This window comes from Cydia amplana, chromosome 19 (assembly GCF_948474715.1).
Source record: "Cydia amplana chromosome 19, ilCydAmpl1.1, whole genome shotgun sequence".
NCBI classification, from domain to species: domain Eukaryota; kingdom Metazoa; phylum Arthropoda; class Insecta; order Lepidoptera; family Tortricidae; genus Cydia; species Cydia amplana.
The window spans coordinates 7,337,538-7,363,773 of NC_086087.1; the positions used below are offsets into that span (position 1 = coordinate 7,337,538).

The window sequence follows — 26,236 nt, forward strand, 5'->3', positions numbered from 1 at the left end:
TACTGTTGGTCGACGTATATCAATTAACATTTATAAAAAAAGATCCACTATGGACGTGAAAATTCTCGAGAAATTACCTCATGAAGGATTTTACAAATTTAGACGTGACCAACTGAACCTTGTCAGGAAAACAAGCAATATGGATGACACTGAAGGAATCAGACAAGCTATAGAGTTGTTAAGAAATTGGATGCAAAAGCAGGAATATTTTAACAAGAAGGATCAATGTGAGTGTAATTTTTTTTATAAGCTATTATTTACAAGTGTTTGCCACCTGTTTATATCGCTTTATCGGTATGTGATTAAAACAACATTGCTCCGTGAATTAACAAGTTATTAGTCCATTACTGCTACTAATCTACTTTCGTATTTTTACATACAATTAACTTTCCCACACTCCTACACTACAAATCTCGACACGTATCGACCTTTCTAAGATCATCAAGTCAGATCTTCAGGCTGGAGAGGTTGAGGGTCTGGTGGTTCAATAAATGATATTTGATTTGTTTATTTCCAGCTGATACCTACTTAGAAAAAAATCTAGTTGTTTCCAAAGGATCCTTGGAACGCTCTAAAATCCGTTTGGAGAAAATTTGTACTCTAAGAACTATTTGGCCGATGCACTTTACCCTTAAGGACCTTAGTTACTTCACGGAGGATTTTAAAACATAGTAAGTGAAACTGTAATTTAAATTCTATTTAAATTACAGCATATTTTTAGGGTTCCGTAATCAACTAGGTTTCTAATCCTATATTTTGGCCGTATCCGTCCGAGGCTTTGCTCCATGACCGTTAGCCCTAGAAAGCTGCAATTTTTCATGCATAAACATATCAATCACGTGGTAAAATAAAAAATAAAACCGGCCAAGCGGAGGTCGGACTCGCGCACGGAGGGTTCCGCACCATCAACATAAAATAGAGCAAAACAAGCACAAAAACGGTCACCCATCCAAGTACTGACCCCGCCCGACGTTGCTTAACTTCGGTAAAAAATCACGTTTGTTGCATGGGAGCCCCACTTAAATCTTTATTTTATTCTGTTTTTAGTATTTGTTGTTATAGCGGCAACAGAAATACATCATCTGTGAAAATTCCAACTGTCTAGCTATCACGGTTCGTGAGATACAGCCTGGTGACAGACGGACGGACGGACGGACGGACGGACGGACAGCGGAGTCTTAGTAATAGGGTCCCGTTTTTACCCTTTGGGTACGGAACCCTAAAAACTAGAAAAAAATCGGGTACAGAGACCAAGAATAATCTGCAACGATTTTGATAGCACGCGCAGTGCAAGTGTTATTTTAATCGTCAAACTTCTATGAAATTATGGGGTGCGTATCATAATGAATACGCACTTTTGGTATAATTTCAGTTTACAAACGTTCAAAACGTATACTAATCTTATGTATAATGCACTAAATCTATATTTTCAATAAGTATAACATAAAAATAATATAACATACAATATACATACCGCTGTTTGGTATAACATACAAATAAACTAATTACATTTAATATAACATTCATTATGCATATAAATTAAAATAATGAATAACATCTCATATAAGTATCTGAACAAAACATCAGTAAAATTTTTTGGATACTTAGCTCAGTATTTCATAGGTCATCGAAACTATAGGTTTTTTTAGCATTAGAAAGAAGGTAAACGATCTTGACATGTCTTTTAATTGAAAAATGCTTTTTAAGAATCAGTAACTTATACTTATGAAAGCAGAAGAATATAAATGATCGTATTACATTCATAATTGTTACATATTTGCCGTGACTTATTTTTAAAACATGTTTTTCAATTAAAAGATACATCAAGATTGGTTACCTTTTTTCTAATGCTAAAAAAAACGAACTATAATTACTGTCAGAAAAGTAGGTTAGGTTAGAACTGTGACTGCCCAGAAAAAGAAACTGCTACCAGAAAAGTAGGTTAGGTTAGAACTGTGACCCCTCAGAGAAAGAAACTGCTACCAGAAAAGTAGGATAGGTTAGAACTGTGACCCCCTCAGAGAAAGAAACTGCTACTAGAAAAGTAGGTTAGGTTAGGTTAGAATTGTTACCCCACAGAAAAAGAAACCGCTACCATAAAAATAGATTAGGTTAGGTTAGAGCTGTGACCCCTCAGAGAAAGAAACTGCTACTAGAAAAGTAGGTTAGGTTAGGTTAGAATTGTTACCCCACAGAAAAAGAAACCGCTACCATAAAAATAGGTTAGGTTAGGTTAGAACTGTGACCCCCACAGAAAAAACTGCTACCAGAAAAGTAGGTTAGGTTAGGTTAGAACTGTGACCCCTCAGAGAAAGAAACTGCTACCAGAAAAGCAGGTTAGGTTAGGTTAGAACTGTTACCCCCCAGAAAAATAAAAGGTTAGGTTTATTGCGTGGTATTTGTTTTGTATATTATATTATTTCAACGTTATACCTTTTTATACTTATCATAAACGATATTATATGTAAAGTTCATTATACATTATAAAATTATAGAATTCATTGTTATACGTATCGCACGTTATACTTATTGCACGTTATGCCATTCAAAATTATACTAATTGAATTTATATATTCTGAGCAATATGTTATAGGTTTGTATACGTTCTCTTACTTACCCGAAATTATGACGTAAACTTTTCCGGGTGATTGATACAGAACCAATTTTGATACAGGATTTTTTTTGCAAACTACGATTAATAGTTCCTTTTTCTTCTTTCACTTCTTTGTAGTCGTATCCGATATCTGTAATCGGACCGGACAATGTGAAAACGCTCATAGTAATGGTACACTACTCCAAACAATTTTTTTTGACAGCATATTAAAGGGTGTGTAATGCTTAATATAATTATAAAAAAAACTATCATATATTTGTTATAACGCCATTTGATATATTATTACATGTTATAATGTAATCTTTATTATACATTTCCTTTGTTATATTGTGATTTCATCTAAACTGTCACTGATATAATGCTTAATGTAATATAATTTTTAAATAACATATACACATGTGCTATAATGACATTTGTTATATTATATTTTTGTATAACGTAATACTTTATACAATTTTATCAAGTACATACATATATTGCATATTTTTTTGTCATATTTAATTTAATAATAACATAAAAATTTACATGTTACTTCTTTTGCTACATATTTTATTCTAGGGTGGTCGCAGTTCTAACCTAACCTAACCAATTTTTTCATGGTTTTCGATTCTGCGGGGGCCGCAGTTTAAACCTAACCTAAACCACTTTTTTGCTAGGTATTTCATTTTACGGAGGGTCAAAGTTCCAACCTAACCCTCCTTTTGCTTGGTAGTTATTTGTTTGTGTGGAGTCGCAGTTCCAACCTAACCTAACCCATTTATGTCATACAACTATTATTCCACACAAATAATTATGCGATATCACTTGTTATAACAAATAATATGCTTTAGTTAGAGTATGTAATAAGTATGGCAATGTATATTAGACGAAGTGTAAATATACCTTATGACTATTATACCAATAATAACATTATGTGTACCGTTAATTAGGTATTACGGTAGTATGCCATTCATTACGTTATTCGAAATAACGATATATCAAACTATAATATATAAAAAGTAATTATAAAAAATGTAATGCACCCCATATTAAATATGCGACGTATAATTAAATATACCTACGACAAATTTTGTCGTACCAAGGTCGTACTTAGTACTGAATTAATAACAGCATCATAATGTTTCAGTAACAGCGTACATCTCCGTGATGTGACCGAAGATGGTTCCAGAGTGAGTTTGTCTAAAGTATATGACACCAAAACACTAACTTCCGATCTACTTATCCGATTCGTCACGTATGCAGTTATTGTAAGTATAGGCAAAAGTTTTCGTAATTTGTAAAGACTGTTTATAATTTTCATTTAAAGTCACTGGCCCAAACTCTTTATAGACTTTGCAACGACGAAGTGTGACAGTGTCAGAAAAAATAAAAAATCAATGTAAATAGGTAAATATACCGTTTATTATTGGACACTCACACTTTTTCACGTTACATCGTATTTACGGCCCGATTCGAACAATGCTTATAAGAAGTCTCAGCGGTACGATAAGTAGCGTTGTTTGGTTGAAGAAATAAACTTTTACAAATCGGTATCGTACCGCTGTGATTTCTTATAAGCCGTGTTTGAATATGTCTGTTAGTTACAAAACATGTTCATTTTGATAGAGCTAGCTTAACAAGCTGGGTAAATAAAATACTCGTACATACATGAGCGTTTTTATTTTTTGCTATTTTTATTTATTATGACGTTTTTTTTGCCACTTTTGTGTTATTTCTACTCAGAATCACGAGCTGTTTCGATCCTAATAGGGTAAAAAAATGTCCTAGAGTTTTTTTTCCTATTGTGTTACCATTTCCCCATATACTTTGTATGGTGGTAACAAAAAGGAAAGTTTGAAAAATGTATGGAAATTTTAGGACACTTTTTAGTGTGTGGCAAAAAGTGGCAAAAAATTTCACAATGTATAAAAATGGCAAAAAATAAAAGAAACACTCACATTCATTAAAGCTAGCTTAGTAAATTAAAAAATATATATGTTTCAGACCTGCGAATACGCCATGGCACATGATTATCCGAATGGATTAGTAGCCATTTTGGATTTTCAAGACGTTAACCTGATAGATTTACTGGCTTTTTCTACTCGGCATTTTACTCTTCTCCAACAGTGTTTAACAATATTAAAGGTAAGTAGGTAGTTAAATAAAATTGGACAAATGCGTGTCGGACTTATTACGGATTATAAGGTCAATAATTTGGACGGTATTAGCCATAGCTAATTCCGTCAAAGGGGCTATTGCGTCCACGAGCGTATATTTTGGTTTTCAATCGTAGGAAATAAAAACATTTGCTTTTGATTGCTGAAACTAAAATTAATTATTAAAAATTATTTATTATTTTATTATTGGGGTGGTATCGGGCCTTTGAGTGTCACGTCGACCAAGTATTGATCTATTGTGACGGCCCTTTAAAGTTCATTACTAATGCCCGTTGCATCCAGAAAATTACAGATGCTTTGGGCCGTAACGTTCTGTACCTCATAGGGTTGCAATACATGCCGCCCTAAGTAGGTACTTCTTTTTGACATTAGTGGTCCACAGGAACAGAGAATGTGCATTGCAGTCTCCTCTGACTCCTGGCAGAACCTGCATGTCTCATCTTATTTCTTGCCAATTTGAAACATGTGCTTGTTCAACTTACAGTGTCCAGTCAGTATTCTAGTCACCACGCAAGTTTTGTGCCTTTTGAGCCCCAGAAGCTCCTTAGCTATTTTGCTGTTGAACCCTTTGATTAGAGCTTTCGAGGACGGAATATGGACGGAATAGACCCTATGACGGATTTAGCCACATTGACCTTAGTTGTCATTGACTATGTTTGAACATTTAAGGCTTCGGCACACAGGCGCGTTTTCCGGGCGGGGCGTGAGCGGGGCGTGAGCGTTTTGCATGTTAAAGCGGCGCGGCGCGGCGGTTTTTTTTTACAATTAAAATTGAATCTTTATGTTATCATCGCGCTCTACATAATGCACATAAATGTTTCATAATGCAGAATATTCATAATGAAACATTTAATTTTAAATTAATTTAAATGTGGTGAAATATTATTGGTTCCATAATTATACTTAATTTACAGGAAGGGTACGGCATGCGTCTTAGAGGTCTGCATGTGCTTACAACATCAAAGGCAACAGACGCTCTAGTAACATTCGCAAAGCAATTGCTGCCCAAAAAACTTGCTGACAGGTTACACGTGCACAGAGACATGGACACCCTGTATAACTTCGTTCCTAAGGAAATCTTGCCTTCTGACTTAGGCGGTGATGCGCCGAGATTAAGTGAATTGCACGGTAAGAATCAAACAGACAAATTAGCACTGTTAGTTGCAAATATGGCAAAAAATCAATTTAAACAATTATCAATTTAATTTTCACCACACCAGCTCGAAAAGGCTCTCAGTACTTCAAAAACGGATGAGAATGTTGCATTTTATCCACAAGAGTGGCAAAGTAATTTGATGCTTTTGATTTCGTTCCTCATGTTGGGTGCTGAAATTGACTTATAACTTATAGAATTGATTTTGAATGAAAAATATTTAATAGCGTTCATTTGGTTTTGATTTGTAAAATGTTTTACAGTTAGTATTTTCACACGGTAGCAAATTTTGTTAAATCCTCGTGCCTTGAATCCTTCGCAAGGCTCAAGATTCCACTTTTCGAACTTACGTTCAATTTTTGAATATTTCGCTTGTTCGGATATCAATATTAGCACGAGGAGTTAAACAACAACTTTGCCTCTTTTACCTATTTCTACTTGCCGGAGAAATGAATGAGTGTAAGAAATAGTCATTAAACTATTCCAATAGGTATAGGTAACATGAATATTGCGCTGAAAAACTGTTCTAATTTTAGATAGGTATACTTTACATATGATTGTTTGATTGATATTTAAGTCTCAGTTTATTCTCTCACGAGCTCAAATAAATATAACGTGTTTAGCAATAAATACCTACATTTTTTTTGTTTGTTGTTTTTAACTTATTTCCTGCTGTTCTAGGCAAAGTCTTGACCACTTAAAAATCAATTTTACTTTTTGTATTTTACAGAAACCTTCATTAATGAAGTGTTCTCAAAAGAGCACAAACAATGGATGGAGGAAGCAAATCGCGCAACGATCAACGTATCCAAAAAGCCGAAAGATTACTTCAGTGACGACTACATCAGCATCTCCGGCTCCTTTAGAACTTTAACTGTAGATTAATTTTCTTAATAAATAAAAATCTTAAATAATAAAAAAAAAATCTTATTACAAAAGGCATAAGGTCCACCGATGGATATTTAAGAGTGTTGCGGTTTGTACAGTTTTAACAACGATTGGGAAATGTATAAATGATTACTTGAATAAAGAAATAAAACATCATCCATGTATTCTAAATAATAGCATTTTATGCAACCGTTGTTTAAGAGAGGTCAAAAAAGGCGCGTGGCGTGAGTAACAATTTGAGGCGAAGCCGAAAATTGTTAATAAAGACGCCACGAGTATTTTTTAACTCAGTTAAACAACGTCGCATAGAATACTTTTTCTACGACCAAGCACTTACGTGTATTGTAAATTTAACAAATATTTTTAATTCAAGGAGTAGCAAAAATGGAGGGTACGGGCGGGAAAAGAATGAAAGAATGAATGAAATTTTAAAAAAACCTGTCTATGGTTCCCTTATTTGTCAGAGATGACATTTAAAATAAGGTTGGCAACACTGTATTTCATTCAATATTTTTTAAGTGGTCATTATTACACGAAGTATCGTAAAATCGCCAAAAAGATACTGCGTGTATGCACAAATTATTTTTTGGGGAATAGACTAAAGACTTGTCTTGACAACTATAAGGTAGGGTTTTAAAGATGTGTCCAGGATCCTTTAAATGACAAATAAAAGTACGGGAGTAGAAAAAAGTAGTAATGTATGGCAGTGTGCATAAAAGCGTGCGGTTCTGCAAACTCATCATACTTACTATATTTTTCGGTACAAACTTTAATTGATCCTGTCTAATTATGGTTTAAATATCGTGATAATATTAGGCATGAAATATTGTACAACCTTTTTCATACGTCCTTGGCAATCTTTACATCTATATATATAAATGCAAGTGTCCTGACTGACTGACTGACTGACTGATTCATCAACGCAGAGCCGAAACTACAAAAGCTAGAAAGTTGAAATTTGCACACTAGGTTGCATTTGTAAAGTGTACAAGAGATAAGAAGCGATTTTGAAAAATTCAACCCCTAAGGGGGTTAAAAAGGGGATGAAAGGTTGTATGGGGTTCAAGTTTTAGTTTAAGCTAGGAATTTGAAACTTTGTGAAAATGTATTATATTAAAAAACAAGAAAACTAATTTCAGCGTTTTCGAAAATTCATCCCCCAAGGTGGTGAAAAAGGGGTTGAAAGTTTGTATGGAGATCAAATATTTTTGTGAGTATGGGACTTGAAACTTTGTATATGGGTATATTATTATAAGACAGGAAAAGTAATTTCAGCGTTTTTGAAAATTCATCCCCTAACAGGGTTAAAAAGGGGTTGAAAGTTTGAATCCATTACAAATGCTTTGAAACTTCTTAGAAAGGCATAATAGCCGATTACAAAAAAAAGTAATTGTGACGTTTTAGGAAATTCAACCCCTAAGGGGGTAAAAAAGGGGATGAAACTTTGTCTTGGGGTGCAAATTTTATTTTAAGCTAGGACCTTGAAACTTCGCAAAAAGGTATTAAATTAAAAAACAAGAAAACTAATTTCAGCGTTTTTAAAAATTCATCCCCCGAGGTGGTGAAAAAGAGGTTGAAAGTTTGTACGGAGATCAAATATTATTGAGAGTGCGGGACTTGAGTCTTTGTATAAAGCCATATTATTAAAACTCAAGAAAAGTAATTTCAGCGTTTTTAAAAATTCATCCCTTAAAAGGGTTAAAAAGGGGATGAAAGGTTGTATGGGGTTCAAGATTTATTTTAAGCTAGGAATTTGAAACTTTGTAAAAATGTATTATATTAAAAAATAAGAAAACTAATTTCAGCGTTTTCGAAAATTCATCCCCCAAGGTGGTGAAAAAGGGGTTGAAATTTTGTATGGAGATCAAATATTTTTGTGAGTGTGTGACTTTAAACTTTGTATATGGGTATATTAATATAAGTCAGGAATAGTAATTTCAGCGTTTTTAAAAATTCATCCCCTAACAGGGTTAAAAAGGGGTTGAAAGTTTGAATCCATTACAAATGCTTTGAAACTTTTTAGAAATGCATAATAGCCGATTGCAAAAAAAGGAATTGCGACGTTTTAGGAAATTCAACCCCTAAGGGGGTAAAAAAGGGGATGAAACTTTGTCTTGGGGTGCAAATTTTCTTTTAAGCTAGGACCTTGAAACTTCGTAAAAAGGTATTAAATTAAAAAACAAAAAAACGAATTTCAGTGTTTTTAAAAATTCATCCCCCGAGGTGGTAAAAAAGGGGTTGAAAGTTTGTACGGAGATCAAATATTTTTTAGAGTGCGGGTCTTGAATCTTTGTATAAAGCCATATTATTAATTCTCAAGAAAAGTAATTTCAGCGTGTTCAAAAATTCATTCCTTAAAAGGGTTAAAAAGGGGTTGAAAGATTGTATAGGGTTTAAATTTTATTTTAAGCTACGAATTTGTAACTTCGTAAAAAGTTATTTCATTAAAAGAGAAGAAAACTAATGTTAGCGTTTTTCAAAATTCAACATTTAAGGTGGTGAAAAAGGGGTTGAAAATTTGTATGGAGGTCAATATTTTTTGTAAGTACGGGACTTGAATCTTTGTATAATGACATATTATTAGAATACGAGAAAAGTAATTTCAGCGTTTTTAAAAATTCATACCCTATAAGGGTCCAAAAGGGGTTGAAAGTTTGTATAGGGTTCAAATTTTATTTAAAGCTAGGAACTTGAAACTTCGTAAAAAGGTATTTTATTAAAAAACAAAAAAACCTATTCAGCGTTTTTAAAAATTCATCCCCCGAGGAGGTGAAAAAGGGGTTGAAAGTTTGTATGGAGATCAAATATTTTTGAGAGTGCGAGACTTAAATCTTTGTATAAAGCCATAGTATTAGAACACAAGAAAACTTATTTCAGCGTTTTTCAAAATTCATGCCATAACAGGGTTAAAAAGGGGTTGAAAGATTGTATAGGTTATAATTTTATTTAAAGCTAGGAACTTGAAGCTTCGTAAAAAGGTATTTTATTAAGAGAAAAGAAAACTAATTTCAGAGTCTTTGATAATTCATCCCCCAAGGTGGTGAAGGGGGTCGAAAATTTGTATGGAACTCAAATATTTATTGGAGTGCGGGACTTGAATCGTTGTATAAAGGCATATTATTACAATACAAGAAAAGTAATTTCAGCGTTTTTAAAAATTCATCCCCTAAAAGTTTAAACAGGGGTTGAGAGTTGGTAGAGGGTTCAAATTTTATTTAAAGCTAGGAACTTCGTAAATAGGTAGTTAGGTAGTAGGTTTTATTAAATAGTGGACTTGAAAATCTTCTGGGGGTTGAGAGAGATTATATCGAGATTATCGAGAACAATTTTATTCAGTTAGGGGCTTGAAACTTCGTAGCCAGGTTGTGAAAGACAAATCTCATGCGTTGTATAATAATTAACTAATGATTAACCGTCCCTACTGCTATCTTTTGCTGCGTAATGTTCTAAGCTAATGTAGAATTTATAACCACCAATATACAAATCCACGCGTACGAAGTCGCGGGCAACAGCTAGTACTTATATAAATGCAAAAGGGGCTATATTTAATTTCCTACTTTTCACACTTGTATTGTAATGTATTCTTTATTTTCCAACAGCATGATGTGTCTTAATTTTTCGGGCCTCTTAAGCATCTGTTGACTACAGAAAATGCCAATTTCAAGTAGTTTTAAAAACCTGGGCTGCGCTAACGCTAATTAAACAGATGCACAATTGCGCGGAAGAAAAGGAATATTTTTCTAGTAGGATAATTAGAACCCATAAATTCTACAAAGGAACGATTATATAGTATTAATTGCTCAGCTATTATCATGATTAGATTGGCTTGACAAGGTCTAGCTTGAACTATAGTGCATTTAACGTCAAGATTTATTATGACTTTATTACCTAGATGCATGTCAAAAAGATGCTTATTTTAATTTCAAATGCCGCAACAGCAAGTTACTGTATTTTTTTGATAGGTACTTACATAATATAACACTTTAATTAAACTCTCGCATTTTGTACACATATTAGGTAATTAATATCTGGGTGACCGAGCTTCGCTCGGAAAACATATAAAAACTCAAAAATGCGCGTTTTCCCAGAGATAAGACCTAGCTAGAACGATTTTTCGCGCCCGAAAACCCCCATATACCAAATTTCATCGAAATTGTTAGAGCCGTTTCCGAGATCCCCGAAATATATACAGGGTGGATTTTCTTTTTGGGTCAGTGAGGGCAGCTACCAGATCCCGTGCTGCTACAAGAAAACGGTCTTAGAAGACCTTCCCTCGATTTCAAATTAATGAAGATTGGCTTTTACAGATTTTGAAAAAAACATACAGGGTGCGAGAAAAAGGTCATTTTTGACAAACTTTTTTTTTTATGCCAATCGATCCCATTCCTATTGAGGATCAAAAGCTTGTATGGAAGCAAAAAAAAATTTCCGGCTAGAAAAGTCACAAATCGAGGAAAACTTTTCCCATACAATTTGTATGAAAATGAAAACTTTTATTTTTCACATGCTATTTTTGTATGCCAATCGATTCCATTCCTATCCAGTATCAATAGTTTCCTAGGGATCAACTTACGATAATGTACTAAAAAGCCACAAACTAATAAAAACTTTCTCCATACATTTACTATGGAGAAAATGTGAAATTTTATTCACAATTTTCTACCTCGCCCATCAGTCCTACAGCAATGTCTTCATACAGTATTATGGTTCTTAAATGTAACATGACTGATTGGCCAGATAGAAAACTGTGAATTAAATTTCACGTTTTCTCCATAGTAAATGTATGGAAAAAGTTTTCTTTAATTTGTGGCTTTTTAGTATTTTACCGTAAGTTAACCCCTAGGAAACTATTGATACTGGTTAGGAATGGAATCGATTGGAATACAAAAATAGCATGTGAAAAATAAAAGTTTTCATTTTCATACAAATTGTATGGGAAAAGTTTTCCTCGATTTGTGGCTTTTCTAGCCGGAAATTTTTTTTGCTTCCATACAAGCTTTTGATCCTCAATAGGAATGGGATCGATTGGCATCAAAAAAAAAGGTTGTCAAAAATGACCTTTTTCTCGCACCCTGTATGTTTTTTCCAAAATCTGTAAAAGCCAATCTTCATTAATTTGAAATCGAGGGAAGGTCTTCTAAGACCGTTTTCTCGTAGCAGCACGGGATCTGGTAGCTGCCCTCACTGACCCAAAAAGAAAATCCACCCTGTATATGTCGGAGCGAGACACCAGAACGACATATTGCAGCGTTACAGTTCATACTTTAGACGCCTGTATAAAGTCGATTAGCAATGTTTGGCTACGTATTATTTGCTTGTTACGAAATAATAAAGGTGCGTAGTGAATAACGCCACCATCTATTGGCGTATTGTTGAACTAAAATGACAGGTAGAAGGCTTTGGAACGTCAAGAGGTGTATCTTGAGTGAACGTAGGCACGAGCAGACATTTTTGTCGTTATGTTGGTAGACTGGTCAGGCAGGTTTACCAACTTGAATTGGAGGCGGGAGTAGTTGGCTCCGCCGCTGGAACTGGCTTCTTTCTTCTTGATCGGACCGCGCTAGAGATCGGACGTTAGCCAAGCTCGTGCCTAATTCGCTACGTTCCTGAAGGCCTATTCCTTATACCTGAAGGATTATTCTGAAAGCTTATAGATTCTCACGTTCTTTAACCGTGTAGCTAAGTGTTTTATTCTAAGTGTTATTTTGATTTCTTATGTGCCATTAGAAGCTTACTTTTGTAAATATTTGTTCCATTTGTTTTGTAAATATGTGTGCCATTAGAATGTCATTAAGGGCCACTTGCACCATCCCACTAACCCGGGGTTAACCGGTGAAACCGTTAACTCAGTGTTAAATTGTACTGGTACCATGACCGCCGCTACTGTGACAACAAAATGTACTACGACCATAGTCTAATAAAACATGGTCTTCTCTTCCCAGAGTGACACATGCCTACGCCTACGTCACAATAACATTGCCACTTTATATAGCGGTATCGCATATTATCATATAGCGCTGTCGCATGATGACGTAGGCTTGTGTCAGTCACGTGGTCAAGGTCAAGTCGGAAGAGAGTACCAGGCGGAGTATATTATTATACCATGACTACGACAATATCCCTCTCTCTATCTCTATAGCATAGAAGGTAGGATCCTATAGAAGTGGTATACGCGTGCCTCCATGAGGGACAAAACATACGCAATGCGACACTATGATTGATCGAATTTATTTGTTGCCCACCATAATCCATACTTATTTACGGTGGGGAATTAAAAAAAACTGACCAAGTGCGAGTCGGACTCGCGCACAGAGGGTTCTGCACCATCAACAAAAAATAGAGCAAAAAATCGTGTTTGTTGTATGGGAGCCCCCCTTAAATATTTATTTTATTTTATTTTTAGTATTTGTTGTCATAGCGGCAACAGAGATACATCATTTGTGAAAATTTCAACTGTCTAGCTATCGCGGTTCATGAGATACAGCCTGGTGACAGACGGACGGACGGACGGACGGACGGACAGCGAAGTCTTAGTAATAGGGTCCCGTTTTTACCCTTTGGGTACGGAACCCTAAAAACGTGAGACTGTGACAAGGACAAACAATAATAGCGCTTTCGCTGCTACTCCTACTGAAAGATACATAAGTCTATCCCGTTCGGTCATTTCCCCTCCACCCCTCGTGACCGATCCAGTTAAAATGCTAGATTCATGCTCTATGCACTCTGTCACAGAATAAGTAATAGTATTATCATACAGAACGGACACGCACCGCCCCGCCCCGACTCGGATTACAGGCCGCGACATGAATGTGTGCGTAAGTCGCTCTACTGAGAGCATGTCATGATTCCGTCAGAAACTCAATGATGCGTGTACAGACGTGCCGCGCACACATATAAACGCAAATCATTTTTGATGTATGGCGTGTCCGCCCTGTGACTCTGTTCTCTTTGACAACATTAAACCACCTGGTGACGTCGCGACTGTGCATTTGCTGGGTCGTCAGTCTTCCGTGACCACAACTAGTGCAACCTGGCTGAAACGTGGGAACAAAAGGTAAAATAATGAAATCGCGTTTGACCCGTTAGCGCCACTTGCACCATCCCACTAACCCGGGGTTAACCGGTTAAACCTGGAGTTACCATAGTTACCAGTATAATTTGACACTGGATTAACAGTTTAACCGGTTAACCCCGGGTTAGTGGGATGGTGCAAGTGGCGCTAACGGGTCTAACGCGACGCTTTGGTAGGATTTTTTGGTAATAATACTTATTTCTTATTATCTTTCGGTTTAAAATTTAACGCACAAGTACGAGTAAATATATACTAATTTGGAGTAACAACAATATAATTATTATACCCACTTGTCAGAGATACAAAAAACTACCTGGTATCCGATTCAGCTCAAATTTGACGTAGGTACTTCCTGAATTCAGATGACAATGCAATAATATGCCAACACGGTGCTAATCATGATGTTGCAGTCAGAAGGTAGCAAACGGAACTCCTCGATGGAAAACACAAACACATCGAGTTTAGGTTCATTAGAAAGGTACGTGATAGACATGCAAATGAGAGCACCTAAGTACAGTCAGCAATAAAAGTGATACAATTGCGAAAACTAGGAAAATCGCAACGAGTTGCACTAGTGCGGGAAAGTAGCACCATTTGTACTGTAAATATAAATAACTATTGTGACAATAACTTGTTTAACAGTAATGTGACCCTGCCTTGAGACTCGAAAGGAGTGAACTCGTTTGCAAGGTTCTTAAGTTTGAAGCTATTTTTAAACGTCATGAATTGCGTCATTTGTTAAACCTTTTCGTCCGTTTTAGGGCCTGACACCGGGTGCTTTACTTAAACTTACTTAGCAAGAGAAAGCTTAAAGACATGTTAAAGACAATGTCAGTCTTTCTGTCAGTTTGTCTGCTATGAAGAGCGCCTACCTATTCGTTATTCATAATTTTCATAAACGTTTGTCAAAAGTAACCTCTTATAATATATTTTTTTAATTCCCATCATGAATTACAGGCATAAGGGGGTAAATATATTAACCATAGCTTAGAAATTTACATCCTTTTTTTCTCTCAAATTGGGATTTACGTGTTTATTTAGCTCTTAAAACGTAGGTACCAAATTTTTATTTAAAAGAAGGGTCGGCCCAAATTACTGCAATTACTTAATACCAGAATTTTCTTTGTCGCCAGCCTAGAAGAAAACTAGGTATTTTATTCGGGCACTATGGAAATAAAAGCTATTGAACAATTGCCTACCGATGGATATTTCAAATTTAACCAAGATCAACTTAAAATTGTGAGAAAAACATGTAATATGGAGGACCCAGGAAGGATAAAACAAGGTGCAGAGATATTGAGAGATTGGTTGCAGAAGCAGGAATACTTCAACAAGAAGGATTACTGTAAGTCCTTTATTTTAAGTATATTTTTAAGTAATCAAATAAATAAATTCTGTATATTCAGTTATTTAATTATTTATTTACTTCAAGATAACAGTGATCCCATTGTGTTAGTATTACATATTAGAGTAAGACCAAAGAAAGTCTGCAGCGCTAGATTAAAAGTAGTTTTTAAAAATCAGTATGCGACAACACCACAGAAAATGGATTAAATAGTCTTGATACTTGTGAAATTTCTACCATATTTACCGTCTATGAAAAAATTTAGCTGTATGCACAGCTTAATTTTTATGGTAAAATAAATTTCATTCCAACAATAAAGTGTCATTCAATAGAACTTGCTAACTATGTAAACAAAAGTTACTAGTAAATTGACATTCACTGTCAATTTGAGTATGGCGGTTTGTTTACATAGTTAGCAAGTTCTATAGAATGACACTTTAGATGTAACTATTAATATGTAGACTTATACTAATATTGATAAATAATATTGGGAGAATGTGACATTTGGCTTCATCAAAATTAATAAGCTTTTGTAATATCCGCGACGGCGGTAAATAGGTACAGAGGGCCTACCGCGAACACCGAAGTTCTCAATATGCGAGCATCTTTCTCTTTTCCTCCCATTAAGGCGTAATTAGATTGACAGAGAAATTGCCCGCAACTAAAGTTTTCGGAAAAACGAAATAAACCATTAAAACAATAAACATATATTAAAAATAAATTTTAGCTTTAACTAGTAGGTACCCATGCCGTGAGCATAAGCATGGAGGTTGTGGGTTCGAACTCAACACCCGGCTAGTAGCAACGAGTTTCTCGAAATGTTAGAGGAAGTTCATAAGTATGCCTATACCTATTAGGTGTGTTCAATTTGCTGTGAAACCTTAGTCTAAACCAATATTATATTATCTAAGTAGGTACATATGGTGAAGTATTAAGATGTTTCATTCCACTTACCCGTCATCAACTCCAAATTTTGTAAACATTGTCGTTTTTCAGCTTGAATCGCCTCGTGCTGACTTTTTATAAGTGTAAAATTATTCGTGATGCGGAAAAGTAACTCCCGCACACCGGTTTTGTAAGGTTTCACCATGTTTATTCCGTTCATCACAAAACACAACGAATATTTAAACGATTTTGACAAACACATACCATAGTGCATGACGTTTACTGACTGCTAAAAAACATTGCTATATGTAGTTTTTTAATTCGATGTCAAATTATTGCGCTGCAGACTTTCTTTGGTTTGTCTCTATAAGGCTTAAAAACTATATTAAAAAAAAAGTAGTGCCTAATTTGCCCCCCACTGGGAAATTGTGCTCTAGCAGTTTTTATATATGAAAACTATTATTATCGCAATCTCATTTATTATATGTAAGTGTAACAACATGATAGTAGTGATTGATCACCATACTTTAAATGGCATATAATTTATGCCTGTATATAGGGCTTGCAAATATTCGAAACTTTCAGATATTCGAATATTCGACTTTTTCTGACGACGTATTCGAATATTCGAATAATTATTCGAATATTATAAAAAATAAGAAAAGGAACGAGAAATCGGTTTATTACCGTTTTATTCAAAAGCTTTTTTCACATATTGCTAAAACTACGGATATTTGGCAGAAATCCACTTAATTGACTAGATTTTATCATCCTACTATTTATAAGATGCCCACATTTATAAAAACAAGTAAAACGCCAAAATTAAACGTATTTAATATTTCTAGATAAAACTTATTATAAATGCGTCGTTGCGTGAAATAATATAACTTTAACCATCCAAACACCTAGGTATGTAAGATATTTTTTTAGTAGGTAATTATTTTCCGATTTAAATTAACTTGTAATCACTCAGAGGCTTGTAAAAAGACCTTTAATTTCATTGTATTTTGAATCTTTATTGACTTTATTTGTTTTGGCAAGTTATTATTCTTAATGGTCGGCTAATTATATAATATTGGAATATTTAAGGGAAAAAGTTAGTTGAGTACTGGGTGGATTATTCGTCAGCTAAAGGTGCATGGTTAGATTACCAAGTTGGGCAGGTTTGGTATGATTAATTTTGAGAATTGCGATAAATGGCAAGGTTTAGACTTCAAAAGCGGCCAAGTGCGAGTCGGACTCGCCCATGAAGGGTTCCGTATTTAGGCGATTTATGACGTATAAAAAAAAACTACTTACTAGATCTCGTTCAAACCAATTTTCGGTGGAAGTTTGCAGTCACTTGTACATCATATATTTATTTTTAGTTTTATCATTCTCTTATTTTAGAAGTTACAGGGGGGGGGACACACATTTTACCACTTTGGAAGTGTCTCTCGCGCAAACTATTCAGTTTAGAAAAAAATGATATTAGAAACCTCAATATCATTTTTGAAGACCTATCCATAGATACCCCACACGTATGGGTTTGATGAAAAAAAAATTTTTGAGTTTCAGTTCGAAGTATGGGGAACCCCAAAAATTTATTGTTTTTTTTCTATTTTTGTGTGAAAATCTTAATGCGGTTCACAGAATACATCTACTTACCAAGTTTCAACAGTATAGTTCTTATAGTTTCGGAGAAAAGTAGCTGTGACATACGGACGGACAGACAGACGGACAGACGGACAGACAGACAGACAGACATGACGAATCTATAAGGGTTCCGTTTTTTGCCATTTGGCTACGGAACCCTAAAAATTCGCTTAACGTACGCTTGTACTGAATAAACAGAATGACCCTTTAACTTAAAACTTACGCACCGTAAGAATAACATACTTTTTGATTTCGTTTTCTTTTAAATTGAGTTAGGTTTCACTGTATTCACGAAGTCTATCGAGAGGAATACAGTAAAAATATTATATCCTTTGTATTTGGGTACCTACCGTTCCTCATTCACTGTAAATACCCGTAAAACACACAGAAACTGTAACTACAGCGGATGACATAGATTTTTTTATAGTAATAAAAAATATTCGAATATTCGAAACCTGAGCGGCCGAATATTTGAATATCAAAACAGGTCGAATATTCGACAAATTTGAATATTCGAATATTCGAATTGCAAGCCCTACCTGTATAGCAACATACATGTATCCCACATGCTACAATATAAAAACTAAATTAAATTACGAATTATGGAGCAGTCACTACATTTTACGGTTATAAATGCAGGTATGTCCATTTAATTTTCATATCAATTACATACTTTTGACAAATTTTGCGGAGTGAGGTGTATAAATTCTGTATATTTAAGCAATTCTTTTTTTTTTCCTTAGCTTTAGGTTATTTCATACTTGCTTTTTTGCTTATTATCAAATAATAGTTTTTAACAGTAAGGATAATAAAATTAATCAATGTAGGTATATTGTTATGTAAAAAACAGGGTCATACTTTACCATGAATTTTAGAAACGGGATATTATGTAGAGTCTGTGCGGAAAGAGAAGAGTCGTGGATTGTATTGGGCCCCATACATTCCAGGACTCTTCTCTTTCCGCACAGACTATAGGTGTTAAACAATTAGTATTTTCTATGTGCGGAAAGTGAAGAGTCGTGAAATGTATAAGACCCAATACATTCTACGACCCTTCTCTTTTCGCACAGACTCTATATTGCGCAAATACTTTTTAAAACCCCTACCGGTCTGGCCTAGCTAGTGGGTAGTGACCCTGCCTGCTAAGCCAATGGTCCTGGGTTCGAATCCCGGTAAGGGCATTTATTTGTGTGATGAACACTAATATTTGTTCCGGAGTCATGGATGTTTTCTATATTTTATATTATATTACTATTTTATTGTTTAGATTATTATTCTATTAATTATTATTATTGATATTGTGCTGTGACGATCTTTTTGTGAATGCATTTTATTTTGACATGTATAATTTAATGTACATTTTCAATAAGAAATAAATGAATCTAAATCTAATCTAATCTATGTATATAAATATGTATTTATCTATATAAGTATGTATATCGTCGCCTAGTACCCATAGTACAAGCTTTGCTTAGTTTGCGGCTGGGTTGATCTGTGTAAGTGTAAGGCCTGAGTGGACGCTCGAGTTGGGCGTGCAGCGGTGCGGGGCGTGCGGCTTGCATGTTAAACAAATACAAGCGTATAGGAGCGGCCTTAGTGCACGCTGCTCAAATTACTTGTGAGCCCGACGCCACGCTGCACGCCCCGCCGAACGCTCCGCTTCGAGCGTCCACTCAGGCCTTACACTAAGATGTCCCCCAATATTTATTTATTTTTATTTAAAGCTGACGCCTTCTTCGAAAAAATGTTGGTGACCAACAAAGGATCAGTGGAGCGCGCCAAATCACGCTACGAGAAGCAGTGCACTTTGAAAACAATATGGCCGCAATATTTCATCCCTACTGACCTCAATTCATTCAGAAACGATTTTGAATTATTGTAAGTTTTTCTTCTTTCTCTCTCTTATAACTATTTATTTTATTTCGGTTGTTTTAGTCGTAGTTTAAACTTGCACAATTGAAAAACAATTAATTAACTTTTTTTGTTACACCATTAAAAAAAGCTAAAGAAGATTTATAAGTTCTTGAAAGTCACTAATGTTCACTACATATTTAGGTCACATAGAATCATGATTCAATTTTGTGATATTTAGAAAGTAGAAGGTAGAATCGCGATAGTAAGTTGTTTAAATTTGTAAAGTGTTTATAAATATAATGGACATTATTTTTAATTTAAGTCAAAGCCTACTTCTACCCGACGTGACAGAGGAGTGTTGCCGAGTGAGTTTATCCATAATCAATGATAATGTAACACTGACTGCTGACCTACTTATACGCTTCACCAAATTCATTGTTAGTGTAAGTATTCCTTCCATGCTGCCTGCCTTGGCGCTGCCTTGTCTATTTTATTCAGTAATTAATCCAAAACGAGTGTAGTACGAGTGTCGTGTTAGCAGAGGGCTCATTTTTGAATTTAGAACGTACCCAAAATCGGTCTGTCAAAAATTCGGCCCCATAACGCGAGTGTTTTACAACGACTCGAGTGGGGAATTCCCCACTCGAAATAATGATAAACCCCAATAAGATAATTATCTTCCTGCACGTATATTGCACGACATTTTATAATGTGTCTTACGACATAATTTAAAAAGAATTACACAAATAACAATATAGTTTTTCCTTTCGATATCCAAAACCAGCATCGTTTTTAAATTTCAGCCTTGCAGTTCAAGTGCCTACGTAACTTTAGTGACAAAATACGACTTTTATGTTACGTTGCCATTAATAAAATCAGATAGCGGAGAGCAATGGGAAGGATTTAAAAATCTTTTTTTACTAAATTTTGTTTACGTTTCAGATATGTGAGTATGCCATTGCGCATGACTACCCAAATGGATTTGTAATTATTTTGGATCACCGGCTCATTAATTTACTAGAATTATTAGCATTTGTTACTCGGCATTTTACTCTGCTTCAACACAGCTTTACAATAATGTTGGTCAGTATTTACTACCTATCTATAAGTATACCCTATACTGGCTATACTATAAATGCCGTTACCAGGATTCGAACCCGGGACCTCCTGCTTCGTTGTCAAGGTCGCTACCGACTAAGAACCGTCTAAGTGTAAGGCCTGAGTGGACACTCGAAGCGGAGCGTTCGGCGGGGCGTGCAGCGTGGCGTCGAGCTCCCAAGGAATTTGAGCAGCGTGCACTAAGGCCGCTCCTATACCTACGTTTCCATTTGTTTGACATGCACGCCGCACGCCCCGCCCCGCTACACGCCCAACAAGAGCGTCCACTCAGGCCTTAAATTAAGTCTTGTACGACTTGTTACAGTTTATAATATTTAAGCTATTTTTAAGATATATATGGCATAATAGCTGCATATAATAAAGTTGCTAGCGAAATAAAGTCATCATCTTCCTCGCGTTGTCCCGGCATTTTGCCACGGCTCATGGGGGCCTGGGGCCCGCTTGACAACTAATCCCAGTAATTGGCGTGGATACTAGTTTTTACGAAAGCGACTGCCATCTGACCTTCCAACTCAGAGGGTAAACTAAGCCCGTATTGGAATTAGTCCGGTCTCCTCACGATGTTTTCCTTCACCGAAAAGCGACAGATATCAAATGATATTTCGTACATAAGTTCCGAGAAACTCATTGGTACAAGCCGGGGTTCGAACCCGCGACCTCCGGATTGCAAGTCGCACGCTCTTACCGCTAGGCCACCAGCGCTTAGCGAAATAAAGTAAGAAGATATAAAATTGAAATGAAATACATTTTTTGACGGAATACTTAAACTCCTAGCGTGTATAAAAATTGGAAGTTATCTAAATATTGTTTCTCCTTTTTTCCCATTAAATTAACAATAGGTATAATTAATTCACGAAATTGTTTATTTTAACAGGAAGGCTACGGTATGCGAGTGAAGGCTATCCACGTGATAACCCCATCAAAAGCGGCGGATACCTTAGTAACGTTGTTGAAACAACTGCTTACCGCCAAAATGGCTAGTCGCATACACTTACACAAAGACGTGGAAACATTATTTGCGCATGTCCCTAAAAAGATTTTTCCTGCTGAGTTGGGCGGTGAATCTCCACCTTTGATTGAAATGCAGGGTAAGAATAGGCTACATGACTTATTTTCATTTATGGTATCAATCGATCGGGTTTGTTTTTAGGGTTCTGTACCCAAAGGGTAAAAGCGGGACCCTATTACTAAGACTCCGTTATCCGTCCGTCCGTCCGTCCGTCCGTCCGTCTGTCACCAGGCTGTATCTCACGAACCGTGATAGCTAGACAGTTGAAATTTTCACAGATGATGTATTTCTGCTGCCGCTATAACAACAAATACCTACTAAAAACAGAATAAAATGAAGATTTGAGTGGGGCTTCCATACAACAAACGTGATTTTTGACCGAAGTTAAGCAACGTCGGGCGGGGTCAGTACTTGGATGGGTGACCGTTTTTTTGCTTGTTTTGCTCTATTGTTGTTGATGGTGCGGAACCCTCCGTGCGCGAGTCCGACTCGCACTTGGCCGGTTTTTTTAGGATCAAATGTCTATATGGGACCCATTGCATTAAAGCAACACAAAAGTCAGAAATAAGTCCCACAGTCGTACTTCACTCGCGAAACGTCCTTCACAAAAGGATAAGTGAACGTGACGTCAAGGTCACTGAGATCCCATCTTGTAGTATATGGACAAAACAAGAAAATTGCGTTTTTGTCCGTGAAATATTACATTTATGTATATAGTTGCTATACAATATTGTTTTGGATAAAATGTAAGGAATCGAATGGTACCCTTTAAAATTATCGTTTTTGGAAATTAAAATGAACTTAAATTTTGAAACTTTCAGGTCCTGTATTTTTGTAACATTTCCTCATTTTATTTTAATATCCATATTATCATTATTGTGATAAATTGCTCATTTGCTATTTATTTTACTAGATTTTGTTATAAAATTCGACATATGTCATCATCCCTATTGGCAGTACTTTATATATGTCACCGTAAAATTGTAAACACTCGTCATATTATAATCTCGCTAGTTACATTATAAACTGACGGTGGGGAGATTATAATCAAACCTAACCTTTATTATAAACTACTAGTTTATAATAAAGTAGTTTATTATAAACTAACGGGTTCACAATCTTACGGTGTCATATTATTGTATACGTTTTTAGGGTTCCGTACCCAAAGGGTAAAAAAACGACCCTATTACTAAGACTCCGTCTGTCCGTCCGTCTGTCTGTCTGTCACCAGGCTGTATCTCATGAGCCGTGATAACTAGACAGTTGAAATTATCACAGATGATGTATTTCTGTTGCCGCTATGACAATAAATACTAAAAAGTACGGAACCCACGGTGGACGAGTCCGACTCGCACTTGTCCGGTTTTTCTAATAGTCAACCGATATAATATAATTATGGGTCTCTATTGTTTCCCAAATAGTTTTAAGCCATAATGTATTGTTTGCTCGCATTTTCGTTAGTCATATTTCATTTGGTCCAGACTCTTTTCAGGATTGCCATAAAACAAACCTAACCTAACCTAACTTATCTATAGGATAACCTTACGAAAATCCTGAAATGTTAACGGTTTCAGTTTTATGAGGTAATGATACTAATGATAATATGACAAACAATATATTAATATGACTTAAAACTTAATGGGAAACAACGGGATCCCTATAATTATACATACTAAGGTATCTGTTGAAAATCTACGCCCCGGCTAATTAAATTGAATATAATAACGGTTCGTCGTTCGTTTATAAATTTTATATTATTCAGATGAATTCATGGAGTGACTAATTATTATGGTTGTATAATTGCACTCTTTTACTAATGTTTTATTTTTATCATATTTTTGACATGTAAACCGGGTTTATCAAATAAATGACTATAACTATGACTATGTCTTATGTTCTTTAGTTTGGTTTTGGCCCTGTGCCCGCGGCCACACGTATAACTATTAGTTGTATAAGTTCCAAAACACTTGCGTAATTTCATTTCATTAAAAAAAATATATTTTTTGTTGGTTTCGTTTCCTAACAGAAGGTAGAATAGGGGAGAGTTCCCTTTATATGGGTTCCTTTATTTATTGTCTGTGGTCCGCGACTAGTGTTGTGAAAAAACTAGTCTCGACGACTTTCGATCCTTAAATACTCGCAAATTTTGCTGGTTAAAACTTCGAGAATTGAGCGTTGAAGTTTTGAGATGAAAAAAGGTTCGGCACTTTAGCAACCCAAGCTCTTTATCTATTGCTAAACATCATGAATCGCTATACATATTTTAACTGGATCTGGCATGAGGGGTGGGGGAAATAACCGTACGGGATAGTCTTATGTATCTTTCAGTAGGAGTAGCAGCGAAAGCGCTACCTATTATTGTTTGTCCTTGTCACAGTCTCACATTTTTTTTATTCCCCACCGTAAATTTAGTATGTATTACGGTGGGCAACAAATAAATTCGACCAATCATAGTGTCGCATTGCCTATGTTTTGTCCCTCACGGAGGCACGCGTATACCACTTCTATAGGATCCTACCTTCTATGCGAAACATAGTATGTACTGTAAACGAGTGCCTTATAATTTTACTGTATTAAAAACATACATAATGTATTTCGCAGAGAATTTTCTTCAGGCGCTTTGTACAAAGGAGCACGAAGAATGGATGAAAGAAGCTCAAGGCGCCACAATCAACGAGTCTAAGAAGCCACAAGACTATTACAACAACGACGCCATTGGCATGCCAGGATCGTTCAGGAGTTTGAGCGTAGATTAATAAAATTACCCCCGTGTAAGGCATGAGTGGACGCTCGAAGCGGAGCGTTCGGCGGGGCGTGCAGCGTCGAGCTCACAAGTGATTTGAGCAGCGTGCACTAAGGCCGCTCCTATACGTTTGCATTTGTTTAACATGCACGCCGAGCGCCCCACCCCGCTGAACGCCCATCTCGAGCTCAGGCCTTACACTTATCTATCTATATATATAAATGCACGTGTCCTGACTGATTGACTGACTGACTGACTGACTGACTGACTGACTGACTGACTGACTGACTGACTCATCAACGCAGAGCCGAAACTACAAATGCTAGAAAGTTGAAATTTGCACACTATATTGCTCCTCTCTCTGTCGGCGGGCCGGATGGGAACGCTTCGCGGGCCGGATTTGGCCCGCGGGCCGGAGTTTGGGGAGCCCTGGTGTAAAACAATCGTTTTATAGGTATGGTCATGGGTTGGTCATTGTTAGTCATGTCGCTTTCTATATTCTATAGCTACATACTGCCCTCATAAGCTAAAAGGCCGTATTTTCAAAGAAAACTATATGAAAATACCGCCTTTTAGCTTAGGAGGGCAGCATAGTAATTAGGTACTTTTAGTATTAAGCACTGTATCTACTAATGTGAAAATAGTTGACTTCGCTTCGCGATATCTCTCTCGAGTCTGATGGATATATGTATCTCTGCACATGTATACAAGGTTTATGATAAATTATTTGTATTTGTCTTTCTCACACCCGTGTCAGTGTCAATCAAACGAAACATGTCGTAAAAGAGGCAGATTCTGGTAAAATTCTCGTAACTATTTGTTATCAGAATCGGTCACCTTGCGCGAGGAAGACTTAGATTGCTAGATTTCTCTCAAAATAAGTTAATTAAATTAATATAGATTATGCCCAAAATGTCCAATTCTTCGAATGTCCATTTTTCTCGAATGTCCAATTCTTTGAATGTCCATTTTCCTCGAATGTCCAATTCCTCGGTCGTCCATTTACCCCGAAAGTCCAATTCCTTGAATGTCCATTTTCCTCAAATGTCCAATTCCTCGAACATCTATTTGCCCAGAATGTCCATTCCTCGAATGCCCATTTGCGTCAAATGTTCAATTCCTCGAATAATAAAGCTATTTTAAAATAAGTGTCCATTTATTAAAAAATAAAAACTCATAAAGTAGGCACCTACCTAAAACTGTTATTCCACTTGAAGGTCAATTCCTGACATGTGTGACTGTTGAAACAAGTTTCTACGTTACCTGCTACGTTACATATTTGACAGTTTTCTATTCAGGGTGTTTCCTGTAACAGGAGCAATAAATTAAACTGTAGGCTGTAACTCCTCAAACTGACCAACATTTGTTCAGCAACTTTTGAATATAACTCATGTTTTGATTTTTATTACACTTTTAAGTTTATACTAAGACGCAATGTATTGCAAATTTTGTTATGTTTAAAGCGTGACAAGCCACATCAAACACACTGATGTCAGCGTACATTGAAAGCAATATTTATTTTGTATGAAAAAGAGGAAGTCTAAAGGATTCATAATTTTTAAAAGTTGCTGAACAAATGTTGGTCAGTTTGAGGAGTACAGCCTTTAGTTTAATTTATTGCTCCTGTTACAGGAAGCACCTTGTATACATTCTAGTGTGTTGATAGTTTGCGTTTGTAACAGCGTCATCTTTTATGAAATTTGGTCATCAAACTAAACAGTGACACAAACGATGTCCAAATGGTGTCAGTCGCCTGTGCGTCT

General features: G+C 35.8%; 1 protein-coding gene across 1 annotated transcript; it reads left to right on the forward strand.

The window, feature by feature from the left end:
• The first annotated feature begins 49 nt into the window (after nucleotides 1-49).
• Nucleotides 50-24,489, forward strand: LOC134657143 (uncharacterized). The gene is made up of 12 exons (XM_063512695.1): nucleotides 50-227; nucleotides 518-671; nucleotides 3,741-3,861; nucleotides 4,598-4,738; nucleotides 5,685-5,926; nucleotides 14,841-14,850; nucleotides 15,033-15,228; nucleotides 19,473-19,626; nucleotides 19,925-20,045; nucleotides 20,545-20,685; nucleotides 21,596-21,809; nucleotides 24,332-24,489. The coding sequence occupies exons 1-12, from the start codon at nucleotides 50-52 to the stop codon at nucleotides 24,484-24,486; spliced, it is 1,827 nt and encodes a 608-aa protein (XP_063368765.1). The 3' UTR covers nucleotides 24,487-24,489.
• Nucleotides 24,490-26,236: the final 1,747 nt, after the last annotated feature.

Bases quoted from the DNA above. Each gene is read 5' to 3' on its own strand.
- LOC134657143 (XM_063512695.1), top strand. From the start codon at position 50: ATGGACGTGAAAATTCTCGAGAAATTACCTCATGAAGGATTTTACAAA. The intron at 15,229-19,472 runs GTAAGTCCTTTA...TTTTATTTAAAG, and splicing joins CTTCAACAAGAAGGATTACT to CTGACGCCTTCTTCGAAAAA. The intron at 19,627-19,924 runs GTAAGTTTTTCT...TTTTAATTTAAG, and splicing joins AGAAACGATTTTGAATTATT to TCAAAGCCTACTTCTACCCG.